The following is a 24,778-nucleotide window of genomic DNA, read 5'->3' as shown; positions in this document are numbered from 1 at the left end:
ACACATTTTCTTTACAGATCAACTGAATATTTTAGACAAAATTACCACGCACAGCCGAGTATATTCTTTAAATTTATATTGTACGTCAAAATTGAGGCCGAGATGCAATTTTGTGACAGGAAACTGCTTTCTCATTGATCATGCTCTTCATAATCGTACTACCGCTAACTGTTGATTGCTGCATTGTTGTCTGCAATACAACAGGAACAATGTCGTTATCCTCTATGTAATAAATCAATTTAATCTCGATCAGAGAATTTGATACATAATATGATCATATTATTTTGAGTTTTCATTACCCTGACGATTCTTCTCATGCCACTACCTTTAAGAATCGGTATCTTTTCTTAGATAAAAAGAAGTTATCGAGCGTGGCAAAAACCTCATATTCTTTGTGAATGACGCCACATTTCATTGTATTTTCATGTCTATGCGCAAGGCAGAATAAAAGTAAAGCCTCAAAATCTAAGGTTTTCCTAGCTTTTGGACAATTCCTGGCATGCTTACTTGATAAATCGGCCATTTAAGCAGTAAAGCACACCCAGCGATGGTATACAACGAGATTTTGACCAGTTCACGACATATATGCATTTATAAGTTGAACTGGTCAAAATCGAGTGGTATACCGTCGCTGGGTGTGATTTATTGCTATCATATCATAACAGTATATTGAAATTCTGGCGTGGAACGTCATAAAAGGATTATTGCTCAAGCTGAGAGCTCACGCGTATGCCAGCCGTGGTATATTGCCAATATACCATGGTTCGACCAATCAAATCACAGTATTTGCACCATCAATATACTGATTTCATATAATACCCAACATCGCCTATTCTTCAATGTGTGGTTTCAGCGTTCGTGTCATTTGTGCTGCGTCAGACACAAGACGAAGTCGAGTATCTGAAGCAGTACAAATGACACGAATGCCGATACGACACAAGGAACAGGTGATATTGGGTAATAACCTCTAAATATCACCGAAACAATTCAAGTTAACTTTCTCGTGTATGATATATCCAATATCATTGTAGCGACGTGTTAATAATTCTCCTGGAAGTAATCTGTTCATTTATTTATCATACAGTTTACTGTCTTGTTCTATGACAAAATAACACCATCGATTTCGACTCCAATGCTTACAAACACTAATAACCACATAAAGTTAACTATAAATTTCGCAACTTCAAATTCCCACTTTCCTTCACTTAATAAGGTGCATTATAGTGTTTTTATCTTCTGACTGTCTGATCTCTCTCTCTCTCTCTCTCTCTCTCTCTCTCTCTCTCTCTCTTCTCTCTCTCTCTCTCTCTCTCTCTCTCTCTCTCTCTCATATATATATAGTTAACCCTGGTAACAATTGTAAGTCATGTCACTAGGTCTAGTTAACTGTGATCACACATGTGTAGAATTCCATTGATAGCGTCTTCACCCACTATGCATTGCCTTTACTTATTTTCTCTGCTTGAAGATGGTACTTTGGTGTGGAAGTACTCAGGAAATATCATCAGTTTTACTACCAGGAAAAATTCCAAGACAGCGAGGTTGGTCTTTTTACATGACTGTGTATACAGAGCTAAGCCAGTTAATGAATAACAGATAGACTTTTTGTGTTCCAATTGTGTGTCCTGAGTGGAAAGCCAAAGAGAGCCTAGGAGTTGTTCGTGTCAATATCAGATTATCATAGACTTGATTACTGCTACCAGTGGGTGGTAAACAAAATCCCCAGGAAGGGTCGTCTGGAAGAATGCTGTGTTTGGATAACACAAACAGTCCGTAGGCTTGAGGGGCCCACCGTGCAACTCATATATATATATATATATATATACAGACACGGACGCACACACATTGGTAATCTAGAAACTTGCAGTTGTCGAGTTTCTTGCTTAGGGAGGGGGGGGGATGAAGGATCCGATGAGTTCATATACCTCTACCCGTCAAACTTCCCAAGGTCACGTCGAACATGTCTTCTGAGTTTTTCTTGGTCCATACGAACCGTCGTTGAACAGTAGGGAAATTCTGGAGTGCATTATGATGTCTTCTTCTAATTGAAGAGGTGAGGCAGTTTCCTGGGAGCGGTTCAAAAACTGGTTCCAAAGCATAAAACAGAAAGCAAACAAAACGTTCATTACCTTTGACATGATGGAATTCTACCCGTGAATTCATCACCTAAGGAAATACATCGTTATCTCTGTATATTAAGACTACAAAGGAATGCAAACATGATTTTACAAAAACCATATAGCCGATAGCTTATTTCCCCTAATTTCCCTTCTTTATATACACGAAGATAAAACCAGTCTGATATTAAATATAAATGAAAAAAATGTTTCATGCTTAGCTCTAGTTTGTCAACGAAATGAAAGCGAAGGTTGAAATGGGAACTTCTTCTTTGTAAACGATTTTGAACTTGCAATCAAATTTTTTATATTTGTTTAGTTTTGAAAGATGTTAATGTGTTATTCCGAACCTCAGACAAACCTTTCTGTATATATGAATCCGCTAGATGGACTAAAGGCATAACTGGCACAATTGCAAGACCATTTACTCATTATTGGTTTGAATAGAATATAGTTCGGGTGTAAATATTGCGCACCCGTGAGTTCTGTACAATCACGGATGCTTGTTTGGTTTGAACTTTAATTTGACGTATTTTTTTAAAACGATAACTGTCTGCTTGAATCAAAACGCAGACTATTATAAAAGATGACTTTAGTATACTTCGGTAGTACATGGAGTTTCAAGGCCGGTGAAAATCATAGTGATTAACATGAGCATGACATTCAGCAAAAATACCATTGGGGCGTTATTTTCGTCGCTTATAAACCGATTTACTTTCCTTGAATTCGTCAGTGGTACAGCTGGCATTATGTAAATTGTTAGCTTTTGGCATGACCTTAACCATTACATCTAGCTCCACGTCTCGGATTCATTTATAATTCGTTTATATAAAGTTCCTATCACATTGAGTTTTTTTTATATATACTGAAGCTTGAGAGATATGACATTTTGCGTAACTAACATAGACGTTTAAAGGAAGCGTGTAAAAGGTAGTAAGTATAATTGTGCTCATCATGTATCACACATTCTTCCGGCAACAGAGATTTCAGTGTCCTTGAAAATGAAGTCGATCTAGATTCGACGTCTGAGGTAAGGTGATGGTGCACCAAGAAAGTAGAGATAAGGATCATTTTAACCGATGATTTAGAAGCAAACTTACCTTGGAGTCACAGGGATAATCGTTGGATTTTACGATGTGCCAGAATACCCTCTCAGATATTTCCCAGTCAGACGTTATGCCCTCTCTTCGCTGCTCCGAATTACTTTACAGAAGTTTCCAGTAAGTTAACCACCAAAAGGGTGATGATTACTGCGTACGTAGCAGGAACGGGTCGTGCATCGACCAAAAAATTGTATAATATCACTATATTAAATTCTACTTGACAACAAAAATTTGATCATGGATAATGGAAGTCACTTCCTAAATTTTACATTAATTTGACGATCTTGGCTTGCTTCGACTTATTTTAGACCTTTAAGTAAACCTGCGTAGTCTATAATTTATCCCACAAACAATGTAACAACTTTTTGCAAGGATTAGACACAGGGAGAGCAAAACATTTTAGATTCCACATGTTGGAATATATGTAAAGTCCATTTCATGTTCTGGTACCAAACTTTGCAATGTGATATTGCATGTGTTTGTTTGCAACCATGAATGAGAGTGGTGGAACAGTTCCCAAGAGAATTTTAAACACAATCAAAGCAAAATTTGCTTCAGTGGCGTGCTGTATCTCGAAATAACCTGATCATCCACAAGCACACATATTTATTCTCTATCAGAGAGTGAACTGACATGCAAAGTCGCCTCAATGTTGTTTATCGGGGGGAATCATAATAGTGATTTAAAACTGTGGCAAACCCGACTGCCGAGGCTGATGGCTTTCTTAAACTCTACTGGTCCACTTCAGTTTAAATAAGTCATGCAGACCATATGATGAGTTGCAGGTGGTCACCAGCTCATGGGGATATTACTCTCGAATTTCCTAAAGAAATCGTCATCCAGTCGCGTTAGAATTGACTATAACCACAGAGTTCGATCGGCAGCAGCTTCGCTTCGCTTTGGCAGTCTGTCCGCGTTTTTGCTGCCGAAAAAATAACTAAAAGTGGCATTTTTGGAGCGTGTGTCCGCGTGTTGCCTGTTTGGTCTTCACTTACACGATGAACGCCATAGCGTCAAGGTCTTTAAAAGGGAGGCTCCGCATTTCAGAAGACAATATAACTTTTGTGTTGAGTGAACTGAATTGACCTTTGCTATGGATACTGTCATTGAAATGACACCGGACTTGCTTTTGCTTCAAACTCAGAGCGTTTCCTGACTTTTCAATTTCTGAAAAAAATTCTGTGTGCAGAAAATTTTCAATTTTTTTTTGTTTCAGTGTTTAATTATTCTTTTAGTATACTCATGAAAAACACACTCCGTTGACGCAACAGGGTGTAAGTACTAATATAAACACCCAATGAAACAAAATCCTAGAGATCTAAAGATGGTTTGTTTTGCTTGGGTGAAGGCCCCTTACTTAAGTACCTTAATTTGTAAATCGTACGACAGTAAATGTGCATTTCTGTGACAGTGCAGTTATGTATCTTTTTATTTGTGGCGAAAATCAAAGACAAGAAGCTATGGAAACATTCGCATTCAATAATGAAATTTACAACACCATTACATTTTAGGAGTGACCAGGTAGGTGTACATCATTTTCTACACGATAGCAACCCTCGCATACAGCTGAATTGGACTGCTTAACTCCCTCTGTTCAAAGAAGGTGACAAAGTTGACACACATTTGCGTACATTCGGGAGGCTAGCTGGAGCTTTGCCGTCCCAGCTGATAAAAGTAGACTGTACACTTTCACAGTTGTATTCTATTCTCTGACTTAGCGATTAGTTCATTTATTTTTCGTAATAAAATCCGTTTTAAAAGGCAATTGCTGAGTTCATCTTTTTGTTCGTTTTCACTCACGTAAGAATAGCTTTAAAACGTGTAGGGTCGGCAGGACAAAATAGGGTAGGTCGAGTTATCGGAGCAGTACATTTTTTCTCGGCCTAATTATAAAATCGATACTTGCAGGTTAAGAAAATATTCTGAAAGATGCGGTTTTTACACTTCATAATGGTCTGCTGTGAATGACAACCCCAACTCTTAAAATACCACAATTCTTGACTATTGGATTCTTGATTGTCAAATTAAATTTACTCACCAAGCAAGTGATCTTCTGTCTATTGTAAAATTGGGTGACTATATCAGAATAGTGAGGGTGTGTTACGACTCTGTACGTCTTCTTTCGCTTCCGTAAAACTTACTCGAGTTAGATTTATCTCGTTACTCTTATAATCATCCAAATGTTTATCCAACTACAGTTTTCGACAGCTGTAGTATATTAAGATATATCACACATGTGGCCAGACCCCAAGAAGATAAACATCACCTTTGTAAATAAACTCTCTCTTTTAACCAGAAATGGTAGCATTAAATTATTGCCGCTTGTTGATAAGCGATAATGTAATCTTAACGGGAAACGTTTAGGTTTTACTTCCGTGATATATTTTTATATTTGCAATGCAATTATTTGCACTCAAGTATATAGGAGGTTGTCATCGAAATTAGGCATGTCCCGCAGTTGCGAACCCACCGTATGTACGATAAGGTATAATTTCTGGCGAACAGACATAAATGGCAAGTAAAACACGGCAACTGTCACTTACTGTGCTTTTTTTATTCATGAGTTCTCCCGGGAGACAAGTTCGTGACTGGCCAACTTCTGTTGTACTGTATCACAGATCATAAAAAAGCACTTCTTATACAAATTGACCTTAAAAGATTCTGTAGGTCTCATTTTCATTGACATTGGTAACCAGTTGTTAAATAGCACTATTTAGTTTAATGAAGGTACTTTGAACTAATAAGTCTAAATCAAACAATATTTAAGCAATTATGTACCCCCTCGCAGCCCTTAATGGACGAAAGCAAACTTTGCACGACATAATGTACGAGACGAAGCCTAGTACATTATTGAATTCAAAGTTTGCTTGAGTACATTCCGGGCCAGGAGGGGGTACCTTGCTATTATTTTATAGTTTTAGCAATGCCAGTGAATTTGTAGTTGTAGAAAACGAATATGAGGGGGTATTTTAATTGAGTTTGAAACCAGTGAGAGTCGTCCGGCATGATCGGCCCTGCCTCTGTATACTGTATACATTTCAACGCACTCTACACTGCACTGCACTTAACACGCACGTTCAAAACACAAAAAAGGTGGACAGCACATTTATGGTTCAATTTGGAATTTTAAAAAATGTTGTATTTTCGGAGGAAATGGAAAGGAACTGCATCCCTACCGTTTTTACTGAACTTGAAACATCATCTTTCAATATCACGCCATATAAAAAGCCGACACATTGAAATGACATACATAAAGAAAACATAATGTTCATGCATCGACATCAGAATGATCAGCGAGCTGCATGGTATCAGCTGATCAATACGATCATTATTATGTCGCTAGTAGTACAGCATTCATTACGAACGATATCAACAGAATTCAACAATGTTAGTCAAAGGTTTAAATTCCATTAGAAATTGTGTCTATAAATTTAATATTCGATGGCTTCTTGAGAGGAGCTATTTTTCGGCGAACGAGAAAACTCGACAAAAACGGATGCTTGAAAGGTACAGTTAACAAACATAATGGAGGGTCTCCGTCGCGATGTCGTAAACACGGCAAGGTGAAACCATAGACAAGGAGACAAAAATATGAATGAAAGTTGTCTACCATTACAGTCAGCGCACCAGAACTTGGTGGCCGAGATGTTCGATCAACAGAGAGTCTACGGTCGTCACAATTGTTGGCAGTAGCTTATCTTGGACCGATACTTTAAATGGCTTCATAGTAATTTCCGTAGACACTTCCGGTCAAGGGTGACGACAGCTGCCGTTGTTTGCCCGTTAATGGCTGATTCGAGTAGTCTTTCACGCTTGCATCGTAGACATGGCCACTGATAAACATAATATGCCATGTGTCAAACCAAGTATCGTCTAGGAGTTGTAAGCGTAGTGAGTTATGTTTCACCTATACGGCAACGAAACGAACCATGTTGTAAACAACGTAGTAGTAGTACTCACTGCGGTGTATCGGATGCGGACTGCATGCTGAGCGCAAGCTAGAGAACAGCAACGAATGCATGCGGGAGGACTCAAAAATTGAGAAATCGTACAGGAAGACATTATTATCAATATTGTGCACCATTGTCAAGATTTATGTTTTGTGTATTACATGGTTTATCCGATATTTTCCCTCCTTTTAAATGCGCAGTCCTTTTTTCGTTTCAAAAAAAAAATAAACAGTTTTGTTATGCTCGCTGTGGGGCCGCAATGCTGAATAATGGAATATATTATCAGTAGCAATGTGGAGATATGACGTCCCAAAATTCACTGGTATTGACAAAGCTATAATATAATATGAAATAAATATTAGGCTGTGGTGCAATAAAGATAGTTCTTTCTTTTTCATTATTTCAACCTCTGAACTTCTGCATGAACAAAAACGACTGAGAGAGAAGGCACCATTGCAAACATGTTGTGTATAGTAGTGACGATATGTGATATATAATTAGAAAATAACCTGTAAACCTACAGAATAAATATGAATAAAAACCTAAAATTTCGAAATGTGGATTAACCTATCTATAAATATAATAATCAAACCGGCTCCAGTCTGTCATGACTCTCTGTTCAAACAGTGTGTTCCCTTAGGGATGTAACATTACCACTTTAGTCTATAGCAAGAAAATTCGACACGAAAACCCTAATTTTGTGTGCCCTCTATACCAAGTGCGTTATTTCTACCTTAGCCACGGAAATGATCCTCGAAGACAGTCATTCTATTTCGATTTTTCATATAGTATATATCGTTATGGTTGAGCTATTTTATATGAAATCCGAGAAGGATTTGAAACTTCTTGAAACTGTCAGTGTATTGCGATGTATTACCTTGTAACAGAGACAATGCGACTCAAACCTAATGGCAATACAACAAGAACCCCTAACTACCCGGGTGGAAAAATGTTGAAGTATCACTGTTGTGTTAATATGCGTGCACATTAATTTTTTAAAACAATGCGTAATTATAAAAGAGACGACATAGGTTCGAAAAACTTGTAAAATGTATTGTACTGTCGACATCAAACAAACTTGAATGAACGAGCATACTAGCTAATGGCAGAGAATCCTATGCTACGCTGTTTTGATTAAGTGTTTATTTTTATGTTATCCATGGCACAACCTTAAAAAGTGCAGTTATCCTGGGAGTAGAATTCATGGAGATCTTGCTGCTTCTTGGGTGTTTTTAAATAGCAAAACTTGTCAAATAATCCCTTAGCGATCCTGCACATATGTTTGTTTGAGTAACAACGTGGTAGGCGGCTCCGCTGTAAATCCGTGATATTCTCATAAAAAACAGTCCTGAGTGCAAATTATGCCACGAAGGCAGACCAAAACAAGTAAAAGTACCGCTAGTAAAAGATAATTAACTGAAAGAAAGATGCACGAGTAATTAGCAGCATGGAAAGACCGACCTGATGTTATCCAACAAGTTGATTTGCTGCAAGATGGCGACTTGGACTTTGAAAACATCGTGCAGCTGTCAAGTGATACAAAACTTGAGATGGCTCTGAAGCTTCTGCTCTCCATCAGGAAAGATATTGCTCGAATAGACCCCATCGTCAGACAACTAATTGAGACTGACCAGAAAGTGACAAATTTAGAAGAATCATTGGAGTATGCTCACGGAAAAATTGACGAGATGAAAATGACCTGCGAAGAAAGCCGAAGGAAACTGAAATGGAGGAGGTAAGAATCAAGGTAATATTCTAGAATCCAAATTTCATCAAACAAAAGATGAAAATGAAGATTTAGAGAACAGATGTAGGTGAATTAACTTCAAATTTTCGATATTTCTGAAAAAGCGAACACAACGAGAAGTCATGTACGGACTTGACTAGAAAATTTATTGATTGCCACATGAAGGTGAACGCAATAGACGAAGATGTTGCAATATAACGACCATACCGAGTACCAGCACAAACAGTCAGATCAGGGAAACCTAGACCAATCAATGTTGCTTTCGTTGACGCGAAAATTGCTCGTAATGTGTTATTTACTGCTCCGAAAAGCCTCAAAGAAAATCAGTTTCAATGCAAGAGTATCTTCATCAGAGATGATGTTACAAGACGGAACAGCACGAAAACAATTTCCCAATTAACGAAAACCAGACGAAAAGAAACAATTGCTCGCATTCCGAAAAAAAATCAAAGCAGAGCATCCCAGAAAAAAGAGCTATATTGCATGGGAAGTTCTAGTAACATGTGTCATTCAGGATGAACAGTGCGTCATGAAACAGGTGACCGATAAAAACATTTTGCGATGAACATCAAAATCACAAGTCAAGTTTACAAATGAAACGCTTTATCTCTCGCGCGAATCAGTGGCGCTTAGGACGCAAAATTGTATTTGTATAAAAAGTGGATGCTGTCTTCCTCAGGAGGTCTCCTTTCACTTTATACAAGGTGTTTGGTTTTAAATTTCAAGGTTCAGAGTTTGGTTAATCTCGCCCCTTATGTCGTTTGTATTGTTATGCTTTGTTCACAGTTGTGTTTTCAGCTTTGTGTAGGTACAAAGTTTGTAATTCAGTCCAATACAGTTATCAATTTTTTTGTGTATAAATCTAAGTAAATGATGTCTCAACCGTCGGTTTTGACATTTTTAATATTAGGGGCTTAAGAGAGGAACAAAGTTGCAAAATAGTTATCAGATAAGACATTTGCCATCGCTTTTCTATCAGAAACATATAGCACTATTGCAGTCGAACGATACTAGTCCTCCCAATTTAAAGAGAATTGTTTGCTTTCTCATGGTAAAGGGGTGATGGTGACTGTCCAAAGTACAGTAATTAAATCAAGTAAAATTTACCAAGACGATGGTGGGGGAACACCACTTATTCTTTTCAGAAATTGACAATTCCCCATGTCTTCTTTTGAATACATGTGCACCTAATGATAATCACAAATTTTTAGGACATTTAATAATACTCTAGTCGATCATTACCAAGATATGGGTTTTAAAATAATAATTTGATGAGAGAACAGGAACAATTGAAAATAATTTAGATAGAATGGGAAGCAATGAACAACCGTGGAAGAACTCAGTAGTTATGCTTAACAGTATTGTTGATCAGTTCAGGTTGGTAGATATATGGAGACTGTAACATAATAGCAAAAAGCACTTCCCCTGGAGAAGATGGCGCTCATTTGTAAAACCAAGCCGCTTACAATTCTTTTTATTCTCAAACGAGTTACAGCATTTTGCTTAGATGGCTGAGATTATCCTTGACCATAGCGTGGATCATTCTGCGGGTTTGCTTCTTTTAAGTTTTACCAATCAAAGTCATGGACCATCTCATTAGATATTTAACTCTGAATTAGTGAAATATAATAATTACTGCAATTTATTTACCCAAAGCTTTAATGATTTCCTTGATGAAATGGTGGATATAAAAGACAAGAGTTCCAGGTGGGCTATTTTAAAATACAAGATTAGGGAATTCACAGTAATTTCTAGTAACAAATAGCAAAAGAAAGAAAGAAAAATCGGTCTATTTAGAAGCATAGAGTAAAATGGGGAACGAACGTACTCTGATAACCAAATTATATCGACTTTAGTAGTTTAGAGGAACTGAAAATGAGATTGAAGCAAATTATGATTATATTATTACGGGTGCTATTGTGAGGTCATGGGTAATATGGTACGGAAAGGGAAAAAAGGACCATAAGTATTATTAACAGCGGGGGCGATATTCTTTGAGATTTATACAACCCTCCGCTTCCCGCTCTGTTGGCAAATGAAATATTTGGTGCCTCATCCACATGATAATGTAATATGATATTCTCCCATTGTCAAGGTCAATGCATGTCTTTCTTCTCCTAATAGATTATTGAGAGATAGAGAGGGGGAGAGAGGGAGATAAAAATGAATGAATGGGTGGATAGATGGTGATATAATGTACATACCACAAAGCCAAGTGTTCACTATACTACCGCTACTATCGCTGTCCTCGGCATGGGCTATAAGCAACTCACAATATATATATGCGTATATGTGTTTTTTTAATAAATATGAATGTATTTTACCAGAATATGATGATTAAGAGGGCAATTGTGTACAAGGAATATGATGTTGATATTTAACCCTTGTGTTTCATTCACTATGTATGGTCGTCCATGTCGCGCCACAGTGATTTTTCAAATAATATTAATGTACATCACTAGAATAAAGTAATCATTGAATTTGATCTTGTAATTTCAGCCGAACGTATACTTCTACTTGATTATGTATGATAACAACTATGAGCACTTTTTCCAGTGAAAAACTTGAATGTTTTTTTTTTTCCAAGATTGAGTTACCTGCCTCTTCTCATTTGACAAATTAATGTCATCGTATTTGGACAAAATTATGTTATTGCTACAGTACCTTCAATACGGCTAGTATTATTCTCGTTCACATGACACGTTTCAACCATATTATCTGGTGAAGGTGAGTGTGATTACTGGACAGTCATTCTGTTGCTTCGTTCAGAATGCAAAAATGCGGAGTGCAAGCTTATCTTGTTTTATTTGCCAGAGACCCAACATGTAAAACCGGTTGGTGTAATTAATTTAATTGCTGCGTTATCAGACGTCTCATGGTGTAAAACTGAAAACGAAAGGCAACTTAATATGATAAAACCTTGTTCCCCCATGGCTTAGATTTGTTTATCAGCCGGGATAGTTTTAGAGCTGACTTTGTGTTTCGACACTCGTAGAGCGTAAATTCACAGAGTCAAGTTAGATAAGCACCACAGCACCAAACGCCCATCACAGGACATGTAGCTGCAATATATGTAAGTAGAGAAAGCGGACCAACTGCAGGAGAAAGTGATATATTAGAGGCAGTATTGTGCAAAGACATTGTGTTATCCGAGCCTAGTACTGAGACGATCAGCTCACTCGTTCTGCAAGTCCAAGGATTATTGTAAGTAAAGGAATCATGAAAATATGCACACATTTTATCTAGAAGGTATTGGAGATAGTATCAGGTTATATGGTACGTTAGCTGACGATAGTTATGTAAGGTCGAATATCCAGATAACTAAAAGTCAGCAGACATTGTTTTTTGGTTTTGACCATCCCACCAATATTGTCAAATATTCCATCGAGATTAAAAATGTTAGTATGTCTAAATTAAATAGTAATGACAGAAAACATAACATACTCTGCCTTTTGTGAAAAAAAAAATATCTGAATTTGGTTGGTTTAATGTCCAAAATAATCAGCTATCTTCTTTAGCGATGCCATTTTTACAAGTTTACCAGTAGTCTTGCGACTTTAGGCCCAGTTGAAATCAGGCCTGCCACCATTTTTTAATAACACAGCAGCAGATCGGTGTTCTCCAGTAGTGTAAAAGAGGATGTTCAACTGCTAAACGTTTGAAGACCGAGGATACGTATTATTACGGAGGGATCGTGATCATCACTTTCCATTATTTTACAAGTGACTATTGCTGGCCACAGTAAAATTAACCAATGCTTATACACATGTTTTCATCTCCTTTATATCAAGCTTGTATTTGATAACAGGTCGTAGAGTAATGAACGTGAGCGACGTCTGTGACTGTGACACACGCATCGCTTATAAGCTATTCTAGCACTACGTATCGTCAACTATGAGCCCATTTCCTGTTTACTTTTGAACAATAAGATGTGTATCTTCATGTATATCTACGAATTCATGAATATTTTAAGCGTCCACAAGTTTTACGGACGACATTGTGACACTGTGTGTGACACATAGTATCTGCACGATTTCCGTTTACACAGCGATTAATAAAATGCATGTTTCAACATTAAAATTACAGACAAGTGGTTTTAATAATTCGCTGTGCGCCTGGTTTACAACTGGGTGGATGGCTCAGTTACACACTTTGGCGCCATTTTGATTTGTGTGCGTCTTCTTGCGCATGTGCATGCTTGCGAGTCATACCTATTGTACTCTGATAGGCGCCTTCTGATAGGTCAGATGTTCTGGCCAGGGTGTAAGATATGAACGCGACTGTCTATGGGAGATGGTCAGCGTTATTAAAAAGGTCGTGTACTCTATATCGGATTTTGATCAGATTGCGTAATGTCTATCGTGACCAAATGTGTCCCTCACATCGCTACTGGCGCAGGTATGTTCATTGTACTATGTAATTGCCGCAGCACAGCAACCATAAGTGCTAACACTAGTAATCAGTCATCGCATATTCGTATGAAAATATCCAACACTAACCCAAAAGCGATACCCCCTTCTATAATACCCAAGGCGTTGCTATGGCGGCAGCCTCTTCGTCGACTTAGGCAAGTGAGTATACTAATGTACAGCCCAAGATGGTTTTCTGAATTCTGTAGATCACAGATTGGTGTTTATCTCCGAGTTTTATTATTCACTAATTTCGATTTTTCATTCTTAGAAGAACATAACCGATCGTTTTCTAGTTTCTCAAATCATTTACTTCAAAGACAGAAACTCTCGACTAGTTTTCTCTACTCGCCCAAAGAAACATGAAAACTGGTGTAGTTTATTCACCGTTCTTTATCCCGCCAACTCAGTATTCCAAGATTTAAGATAGTTGCTAGTGCATGTGTATGGGCCTAGTATATTGCCACTCCAGGTTTTCCTTATATGAAAAAAAAATATAATGTGGTTTGTTTTAAACGTCGGTGAGATGTATGGTTAGGCTTCCTGTGAACGTGCTGTCACTTTACAGGCTATGTTGACTTACATAGCACAATGATGTGAACGCCGAGTGGGTAAAATATTCTCCCATCCTTCAATCACTCCAATAATTTCTTAAGCTGTCTCCCATTGACCTCAGAGTAGATGCAGCCCATTCAAATCATAACCTTTGACCTGTAATAAAATAATAATGAGTACTCCCTAAATAGACCATTTACAAAGCCAGTTCACCATCTTTCCTATACGTAGTGTTTTGCTCTACTTTTCTAGTAGAGTTTCAGTAAGTTTCTTGGCAAGGTGAGTGCCAAATGAACTTTTTTCTGTACTTTCCTTTGCTTGTTCGCCTTTTGCAGTTTTCAACTTTTATTAGTTATCCTTGTTAGCTATCATGACTGTGCATATTTTTAGCGGGCCTGCATAGGTCCATGGAGTATGCTGTGTTTCTGTTTCCGTATTTTTTTCACAGAATATGGCAGATACAGGTATTACCGGTTAGGGAAGCTGCATAACGTCAATACGCCTTCAGGTTAACATGATTGTACCTTCTCAGCAGACTCCATAATCACAACAGGACTTGCACAGAAGGTTCAACGTTTAACTGACAACCAGGCAAGGTGGTTAGCTACTACTGGCAGTGATAATCGGTCTGGTGAAGCTAATGAAGTCCATCATGATAATGGCATCAACGTTGACAATGTGGAAGCAGGTCCCTTGAATACACACGAGGTGTGTCCTCTTTTAAGTGACCGTACCTGTAGCCATGGCCCTTATGTTGCCTCTCAGTCTCTTGAAAACTCATGTGCATAGGACAATTCCAGCATTATGCATTTTATAGTTCCCGATGTCAAAGATTCCTCCGATGGCATGTCTTAGTCTGGTCACCGGTAAACCAAACGTAACTGTAAGAAATTGAGTGATAGGAAAGGTAAAAAGAAAAGCCGAAAGCCAAAACCTTCTTCAGTTTCTTCTGAAGATATTTTTTTTTCTGATGAGTCATTGTGTGTTTGATAATGCATATGACAAAATACAGGACTACATTTCTCCACGTCTGTTCGTACATTATTTAAGCAACAGCATGCTAACCTGTTGTTTTCAATGGATAAATAGGAATAGAAGGAGCGTTATGAACTATTTAAAGCCATGATAAGTTTTTTAAGCTCCTTTACTTCCTGGACATTTAGCCATTTATTGGGAAGAGCAAGCCTTTACCAAGCCATTGGTGGTGCAGGATCAAAAAAATCGTAAAGCCTCTGAGCAATTATTACATTTTCAGCTACCGTTGTTGCAAATATTACAAGAGGCTCATAATTGTTTGACTATTGATCCTAAACTTCTGTCTATTATTCAGGAGAGTATTACATTGTTTGGCAGTGCCCTTCATGGATTGCAAGTTGCAAGACAGAAGGCATTTGATTCTGTCTTGCCTAATAAATATGCAAGCCTATCTTGAAGGGAGTTGAACCATCCCTGGCTACACTCTTTGGCGAGGAACCATTGAAAGAAGCTATGAAAGCCAAGCAGGCACATTATGTGGTGGTCAATATGGCTAAAGGACAAGGGTTAATCTGAACTCAAAGGAAGCAATCTCGCAGGCTTTTCTCTTCATACGGCAATCCAGGTACGGTCAGTGTGGATACAAGCATTGACAAAAGTTTAATAAGTACAAGCAAGCTGGCTCCTCTGGGAAATTTAGTAGTGAAGATGGTAGTGGGAATCTGTCCTCTCGGGCCAAGAAAGAATGTTATAATGTGTTTTCCCAATCACGATAGCCATATCCTCAGGTAGGGGATGTGTAATGTTATTTCCTCATCAGACCCTTTGATACCGACAACTGTGCAGAGTTACAAACTGGAATTAACATCAGTGCCAGAGCAGGTTCACCATCTTGCAACATGTGTTTTCAAAAGCCCAATGTTTGTCATGTGGATGCAGAGATTAATTCTCTACTGCAAAAAGGAGAAATAACAAAAGTTTTGTAATCATCGGGTAAGTTTGTATCAACAATGTTTCTAGTACCCAAGGGTACAGGGGATTGGATGCCGGTCTTCAACCTCAAACTTTTAAATTGTCACATTCTATACAAGCATTTCAAGATGGAAGGCCTACTATATATAAAGTCCCTGCTACAGCAAGGCGATTTCATGGCCACAGTCGACCGAAAAGATGCCTATTTCACAGTTCCCATGTTCATTCACCACAGAATGTTTCACCTTTTCATTTCGAAAAAGACTTTGTACGAGTTCACAATGCTTCAATTAGGAATTGCCAGTGCTCCTTGGTTGTTCATAAAGCTATTAAAACCAGTGGTTTTGTGACTCTGGCGCCAAGGCATTATATAGACGACCTTCTGATTTTGAGCATATCTTTCCGGACTTGTCAGGCCAATGTCAATGCCACAGTCAAACTATTTCTCTGCTTAGGATTCCTTATGAATTGGGAAAAGTCAAAGTTGGTACCGAGACAAGAAATTCAGTTTCTAGGGAAGGTCATCAACTCTCATGAAATGACAATTAGTGTACCTCAAGACAAGGCCAACAGGCTGCAAGTCGAATTTCAAAGTCTTCTGAACCGAGACTCGGTCACTGTGAGGTGTCAGTCCAAACTTCTAGGGAAAATGACTTCAACATTGGAAGCAGTTAAAGTTGCCCCTCTTCATTACCGTTCTCTTCAGAAGGACAAGCTTGCAGTTTTATGTCAAACAGAGTCATATGACACTACACTGAGTCTCGCATTGAAATCAACGAAGGAGTTTAAATGGTGGATGGATTGTATTGAAAGATGGAATGGCAGATATCTTCTGCCATAGAAACGAGACGTAATTTCACAGACAGAGTCAGCCAAATTAGAGGGAGCCCTGCGTCTTTACAATACAACCCAAGGCCCGTGGTCAGTGAGTAGGGAGTACTCATTTATATTTATATTGCAGGTCATATGCTATGATTTGAATGAGCTGCGTCTACTCTGAACCCAAGGAGAGACAGTTACTTCAAGTTTGTTCGTTCCTTCTGAATGAGAAGAATTATTTCAATTATCCTGAAATGGTATGTGTCAAATAATTTCCAATTGTTGCATTAAATAGAAAAAGAGTGTTTGTAATGAATACAGCTAGCGTTTTTATCGCCTGAAATGTTTTTCTTATCACCCTAGCACGTTGTAATATTAAGGTATTTTGAAATTCACTATATTATTATTAGAATCGCTTGGATACATAGGAACGGAACCACTGCAGGACTACGATTTTCATGCTAAGATAAGTACGTATTTCCAGAACAATATTTTGAAAATTATTGATTAATTTCTAAATTATATCCAAATTAGATTCATAGACTTTTTATACTTTGAACATGATTTGAATGGGTGTAAATCAAATTCATGTTCGTATGATCAATTGTGTGTTGCATCGATTATACTACCGATCCGACGTAACCTCAGCGTGAAGCCTATTTTTGCTGGCAAAATATTAGTATTGACCAAATCGCTTGTGTTCATCATGACACAAAACAAAATCGCAATCTTTCACTGATGGCATACGAGTCGTACACTACATACCCTGATAACCATTTTCACTTCCTAGAGTCCCCTTCTGTATCAAATTCAATACAATGCTGTACTTCAGTAAAAAGAGTTAGCTTCACGATGAGATCTGAAGAAAAGTTACATAACTTGACATCACTTTACTCATGATAATCCCATATTTCCTCTCCGGTCCCTGACAGCTAGATATTTTATCAGTCATATGCCCACAAAGAGTATCCGCGAGGTGGCTGATCAATCGGTTATATATAGCAGCTGCTGTATTGGTTCTACTTCTATTTAACATTGGCCTATTTTATCTATGTAAAACAAACCGAGAGTTTCATAAACTCTAAAATTAAACATTAATGAAAGGGACCACTCGGTTACCAATAAAATGTTATGTTCGTCAGTGTTTCATTCAAAATAAAGAAAATGTAGGAGAACAAAGTTTTTGCCAGTTACCAGATTCAACATAATGTTTCTACATTTCGTTATAGAAAACATCCTTTTTGCTGTCAGCATTTCAAATTCTCACGTCGCAACATTTTATCGTAGGTGTCATTTTTGTTTATCTTATTGACTTGCCAGCGTAGATCGCAAATACTTGTACTCGAGATGTCATGACATGATCGTGCATATCACGACGTTTAGATTAATATATCACAGCTTATATTTTACGAGGCTAGAAATATATTGGCGTGGGTGTATGATTACGTATCATGTCGCCTCATATCATAGCATATTTTTCGTATCATGTCACGTCGTATCCTACTTTTCTGTTCCTACAATGGAGATATTCATGTTTTGCCAAAAATTTCATAAGATAGTTCAGGGAAATACAAAAGAGAAAAATATAGAACATTAGGGTTCTATATTGATATAACGTTCACCTCCACTTCAAAAAATCGATGCGATTCTCTTACGGTTGAACGTGGCAATGCTTTAAAAGTACATTGATATAAACTGAAAGTATCATCACCTCTGACGCGCGTCAAATTGAAAAATATACAGGTCAGGGAGAGCTTTATTAGTATCTGAAATGTTGACTCGCAATTTAAACTTTCGCTGCAGGCAAAGAGTCAGAATCCATGTAAATGTAAAGGGTTAACTGGGATAATATTTTAAGATCACCCATGCGCAGAGGTGCTTATCAACACCATTGATAAAGACGGCTGGATAGTTTTCGAAAGCTCTGGATGGAGAAATAATTCTCCCTTGCAGTACAAAGTATTTAGCTAAAAGAGTAAAAAGGTAGTTAATGACAGTGATGCTTAAATTGGATAAATGTCATCATAGCAGAGTTCAAACCGGTAACATTGTTTTGCTATTAGATTTCATTTATATGGTCATTTAATATGGAAGACAGTAATATGTATAGGATAAAGCCCGAGTACGAGGGCTCTTCTGATATATAAAGTCCAACCCAACGATAAAATGTCGAGGCCGCAGGCCGAGACATTTTATCGTAGGGTTGGACTTTATATACCAGAAGAGCCCGAGTACGAGGGTTTTATCCGACTTAAAAACTATCGCCCCTAACTGATATATTTTCGTTTTCAATGTGTTTACGTCAACCGTCCCCTTTGTCAATGTAACATGTTTAGGATATGAATTAAAACTTTTATTTGTGAAATAGCCTTCCAATGTAATGGAACATCCTATAAATGCCCTAGGGCACATTAGTTTATGTTTGTACCACAGCAGATTTTGTGAAATAGCCTTCCAATGTAATGGAACATTCTATAAATGCCCTAGGGCACATTAGTTTATGTTTGTACCACAGCAGATTTTGTGTTGCAGCTGGTTTCCGCTGTGTTACCAAATTTGAATATTAAAACGTACCAGATGTCTACAGAATATGACATGTTCACTTTTGATTGGACAGTACTTTACTACAACGATGTCATTCGTACCTGGAATTTGGTGACCAAGGCTTTACTAGTAGATAGTTTTTAATACATTATTTTTGTTCCTTATATCGATCACCGTTCGGTTTTATGTGATGTGAATATTGACAAAGAGTGGACGTTTTCCTGCATAAAAAATGTCATTATCACTGACGTATTAATCATAGACTTGTCTTCTTTATTCTCTTGAACGTTTTTGTGTTACATCTTTTGTGCGATATGGACACCTTATATCTATATGTCTGAGAAACCCTGACTGTAGAAGCTGCTACCATGTCTAATATTGAATTGGGAAATTTAACTCGTTACCTGATGTACCAACTATCTCTTTTCGGTAAGTCAAATGACTGGCTAGATATCAAATACTATTAATTTCATCAGTTATCAGATTGCAAACATACCCTCTACAGAGAACATCTGACTTTTTTTTTAATTTAAGTGAAACTCAAGGCTTATATGACTCTTTATCAAACAATTTTCGATATTATAATAAAAAATGTAATATAATATATTGTTGTATGTAAAACTGCCCGATCAAATTACTTTTGAATATTACGGTAACAACTTCTAAACTGTGCCATATATTACAAAACCGAGAAGTGCTAAAAAAGAGGGAGAAAATATTTTCTATTTATCCTTATGATCATAAATATAACTGTGTTCTTCGTGACGGTTTCAGATATACACTTCACTCTAACAACCTTTCTTTTGTAGGCCTCGCAAAAAGCTTCTTCGCCATAACACAAGCGATACGTTGGTCTTTGCAGGAGAAAGTACACAGCTAAACTGCACGTACGAAATAACAGGTTATCCAGCATGGTACAAAGGCCAACAGGACCATAACAGAGCGATTGCAATAGGAAATGTAATAATTGATAATGACCCTCAATATGAGATTATAGGTGACGAAGATAATATTAAGTATAATCTCCGTATACTGAATGTGGATATGGGGAATGAAGATTATTATGAGTGTGGCGATCAGGTGAACGTTGAACAACGCGCACAAGCATACGTTTACGTAATGAGTAAGTCGTTCATGGTTTATATTACAAGTTGTGGAAAATACTACTGATGCACCAAGAAGTATTGAATCTTATCGTTAACATGCCTTCAGTATAATTAGAATCGTTTTACAAGTGGCCTATAGCCACAAAATGACGACGTCAAACCTGTGTGTAGTTACGGAAATGAGGTGAAACATTACGTTATTAAAAGGGCGATAAATTATTTTGTGAGTAAGAGTGAGGAATGATGACTTCAAAACTTAGGGGGAAATTTATTGGAAAGGAGGGGCTGAATTTTAAATAATCCCTCCATACATGATTAATCAGAGGAAGAGAAGGTAATGTTTATCAGTAAGTGTGAAGGACTGCCTGAAAGCTGTACTTCTCGAGAACAAGTTCCACGAAGGAGATTCAATTACTTATAAAGATTATGATGGCAATGTTATGCAGGCACTGATTGATTAATACCTCTCAATTTAATTGACTTCAAACCGATTGTTGGCCCTTTATTTTATTCCTTCAAATATTTTATTAGCTTTTTTTCCATTGCCGTGTTTGTTGTGCAGATTTATTGCAGTGGCAGTATACTTTAATATGTTTTTAGCAATTGCACAGTGACTAAAAAGCGTAGTTGTTGATGATCTTATATGATGGTAACTTCGTGTTCGCTAGTTCTTGTAAAATTTTGTCGTTTGCTTCTTTTTTACGGTACCAAAATAAGTTGTTCACTTTTTTCAAAAACAGCTTATATGAAAGTTGCCAATCACTGAATACGTATAGAATGCAATATTTCATTGCTAGTGTAAATGGAAACTTAACAACAATCGTGGGAGATGGCACAGAATTGCATTATGAAAATTGTACCGAACGGCATAGTGAATTAAACACAGAAGCGCATAAAACCGGCTGCCAATGTTGTTATAAATGGTCCATATACTGTTACAAGCACGAAATCATTTGTTGGTCTTGTTTAAGCATTTTAAATGTCACTGCAGCGGCTGCCTCAAGAGAAGTAAACATTGGCGTGCCGTAAGTTTTAGGCAGTTTCAAAGATTTGGTACAGAATACCATTATGCCTGCGTTGGAACGATAAAAGCGGCTGTAACTAATAGGATAAAGAACTGAAATATGCTGAACAAGTGAAATCCACGCCTGGACTCATGGGCAAAATGCTTCCGAAACATGAACTTATAAAAATAAATCGCTAATAAATCTGAAGATTTGCATCCCATGCTTCCATATGCATTCAATGGTGTTGGTTTTGGGCAAAGGTTTGAGGATAAACAAAACGAAGATTGCAAATGATTTACTGCCAAATGAGAGAACCGATGAGACTTTGACAACGATTAATAAGCCCTCCTTTCATCAGAATAAAAGCTGTACTTGGACAACCAAAACGATAAAGCATTAACTTAACGCCTGTCAACAGAAATTAAAACGCAGGCTGAAAGATCGCCACCAATGATTTCAAACACACAATATCTATCACGGTGTCGACCGAAGCTTTATTAGCGAACGTATTGAATGCATTGACGAAACGAAACGAAAGGAACGATACACGCCCTATGATTGGCTAGACTCTGCAATGTTTGTTCTTTTCGTATGCAATCCTTTGTTCTGATTGGCTGAACGAAAACGACGACAGAGTTTTTGTTCCTTTCGTTCATATTCTTTTTCTTGATTGGCTGAATTAAAGTGACGAAATATTTGCATATTCATTTTCAGAGAAATGAAACAAGCTATTATCGTTCCTCAAAATGTTGGCGACACGCTCTCATTATATATTCACCATGTAATAACTCCCGTCTTTGAAATACAGGGAAAAACAGTGAACACGGGTTGAACAGAGTTCATTTGCCGTGACCTCCATTCAACTCGTGTCATGAAAGTAATTCAATCTGTGGTCAGTTTTATTACTTGTATTTCAAAGACTGGTTACATGGTGAAAATATAATAAGAGCGGGGCGCCAGCATTTTGGTTAACAGCAGCTGGCTCTTCCATGCAGACAAAATGAATATGCTAATCTTTCGTCTCTTTCGTTCAGCCAATCAAGAAAAAGAATGAGAACGAAAGGAACGTTCAGCCACACAGAACAAAGGATTGCAAACGAAAAGAACGAACATTGCAGCGTCTTGCCAATCATAGGGCGTGTATCGTTCCTTTCGTGTCGTTTCGTCGATGCATTTAGCAAGTTCGCTTTTTTTACTATCCGAACTTGGATTTATCATACATGTTTTTAACATCCATGTATTCATAAATTTCCACATTAGAGTCGGGTCACCGATTCGTTAGGAGGCACGATGGCAATTGAATATATTCTAGGAAATAAATTTCTCAGCGAAAAAAAATTAACCAATCTATAACAGAGTTTTAAGTAATGTAATGTACAGTTGTGATATTTTTTTCTTTAGAAGAAGTAATGGGAATGAAACAGAGACATTTTAGGCCATCATATTGATCGCCTTTTTGCATTTGAATGTATCCTTACGTCTGTTACAAAACATTGTGCCGTCTTAGGTGACTGCTACATTGAAATTGGTCAATATTACCATTGCCGTTTGGGTCAGTTTTGTACATGAACAAAAAATAGATGAATGTGAATGAGATAAGCGATATTGTACGCGGAATGAGAAAATCATTACCGTAGTCACATGAACTAACTAGCCCTAACCCTAAAATGTGTAGTTTTTATTTGCTTGTGTTTGTCGGGTAGGAAATTGTGTAACTTATTAGAAGGAAGTAGAAATTTATTTTATTTTAACGCTATTAGATGGTCAGTGCCGTAATTACAAATCGTCTTTGTTCTATTTACTGCAATTTTGACGTCATGAGTTAGTGAATATATCACTTGTACAATGGTGCCATTCAATTTATTAGGTTGGTGGGGAATGTTTCTATGTCTTTGACTGTTATTTTTATGTTCGGCGATAGGTGCCGAGCAAATGAATAAGCGGAAACATAAAACTTGTTATAAGAACTACTCGATAGAATAGGTTCACACGTTAATAAAAATATATTGATGGTAGGAAATTATAGAAACTATATTTATTAAAATTGTTCATGTTATTCGCTTATTTTGGAAATTTGTGGAAGTTTTATGACTGATTTGTCCGATAACTTTTTCAGACAATGTTCCAGAATGCTCGATTGAGCCCAGCAATATTTTGAAGGCAGGAGAAAACGTCACACTGGATTGCACCATTGACTTCAATGAAAATGCACCTGGTGAACTTGTGTGGTTAAGCAATGGAGTTGAAATCCATAGAACAGAAGGAAGACAAAGTACAGTGACCTTGCAAGTGGATAAATCAGATAACGGAGCAACATATGAATGTCAACTTCAACACTTCACTTTGCCGTCGTGGAAATGGTCAGACCTAACTTGTAAGAAAAAAATCGTGATGGTCGTACAATGTAAGTCTACAATGTTGTCATATATTTAAAAAACGTTTACATGGGTATTAAATGAAGCCATAAGCGCTTAATTATGTTCTCGTAGTGGAATAAAACATTAAATAAATATTCTCTGTATCAAAATATACACTAGCAATATTCCGTGTATTCTTCTGATGTGTCAGAATTCAATCTGGCAGTAAGTAATCCTAACAGAGGAAGAAGACGTTACTTTATCTGTAAAACTTTGGACGAAAGCCTGGGTCCAAATCTAATAACACTCTCATCTGATGAAGAAAATATCATTTCTACTAATGGAACAGATTTATATCATCAAATATCCAACATTTCAAGATTTGATAGTGGCATCTATAAATGCGAAGCTTTCACCAGGTTTTTCGACGATAGTGAACACCACTGGTTTGATGACGCAGAAATAGTCGTACACTGTGAGTTGAGTTTCGCTCTGAATGAGATAATGTTCAAAACTCTTTGAGTTTGTTCTTTAGCCTGCATGGTCATTTTTCTGCCGTTGTTGATGATTCTGATATCAGGATGGGGCATTATAGAGTGCAATGTTTGTTACTGTCATTAAATAACATTTCCTATCAATTCAACCGTGTGAGCCATGATGTCATATGTCGCACTCTTCTTTTTTTGTTTCAGACCCCCCTTCAATCAATGCGACAGATAAAACAGTTGAAGCTCCAATTGGTGACGTTGTACACTTACTTTGCTCTTCAGACGGTTTCCCTACACCAACAATTACGTGGTTTGACAGTGAGGATAACACCATCCCGAGAGAGGACGATGACAGAAAAGTAACTGCAGTCTTGATACGAAACCAAGCGTGACGAGCCTTTTGACTATTACTATCGCTGATGAGTCGTATTATGGAAACTACACATGTAAAGCTTTAAACGAAATACAACCTAGTGCTCAAAAGACCATATATATAGTCAAACCACAGGAAGGTAAGCCATCAATACCGAATACCAAATTTTGACCAATGCCTAGGAGGAACACAATATTTATGGGTTTCAGGCTGCTTCTATGTTTAATTCGGCAAAGACTGTCTCAAATCGATTTTT

General features: G+C 37.4%; 1 protein-coding gene across 1 annotated transcript; it reads left to right on the top strand.

Annotated features, from left to right (window-relative positions):
- Positions 1 to 8,720: 8,720 nt before the first annotated feature.
- On the top strand, positions 8,721 to 24,541 carry LOC139128586 (kin of IRRE-like protein 2). The gene is made up of 4 exons (XM_070694339.1): positions 8,721 to 8,905; positions 20,001 to 20,314; positions 23,421 to 23,708; positions 24,354 to 24,541. The coding sequence occupies exons 1-4, from the start codon at positions 8,721 to 8,723 to the stop codon at positions 24,539 to 24,541; spliced, it is 975 nt and encodes a 324-aa protein (XP_070550440.1).
- Positions 24,542 to 24,778: the final 237 nt, after the last annotated feature.

This window comes from Ptychodera flava, chromosome 3, assembly GCF_041260155.1.
Source record: "Ptychodera flava strain L36383 chromosome 3, AS_Pfla_20210202, whole genome shotgun sequence".
In the NCBI taxonomy this organism is placed as follows: Eukaryota; Metazoa; Hemichordata; class Enteropneusta; family Ptychoderidae; genus Ptychodera; species Ptychodera flava.
The sequence above is the reverse complement of the archived record's forward strand: the minus strand, read 5'-3'. Positions and strand labels throughout refer to the sequence as shown.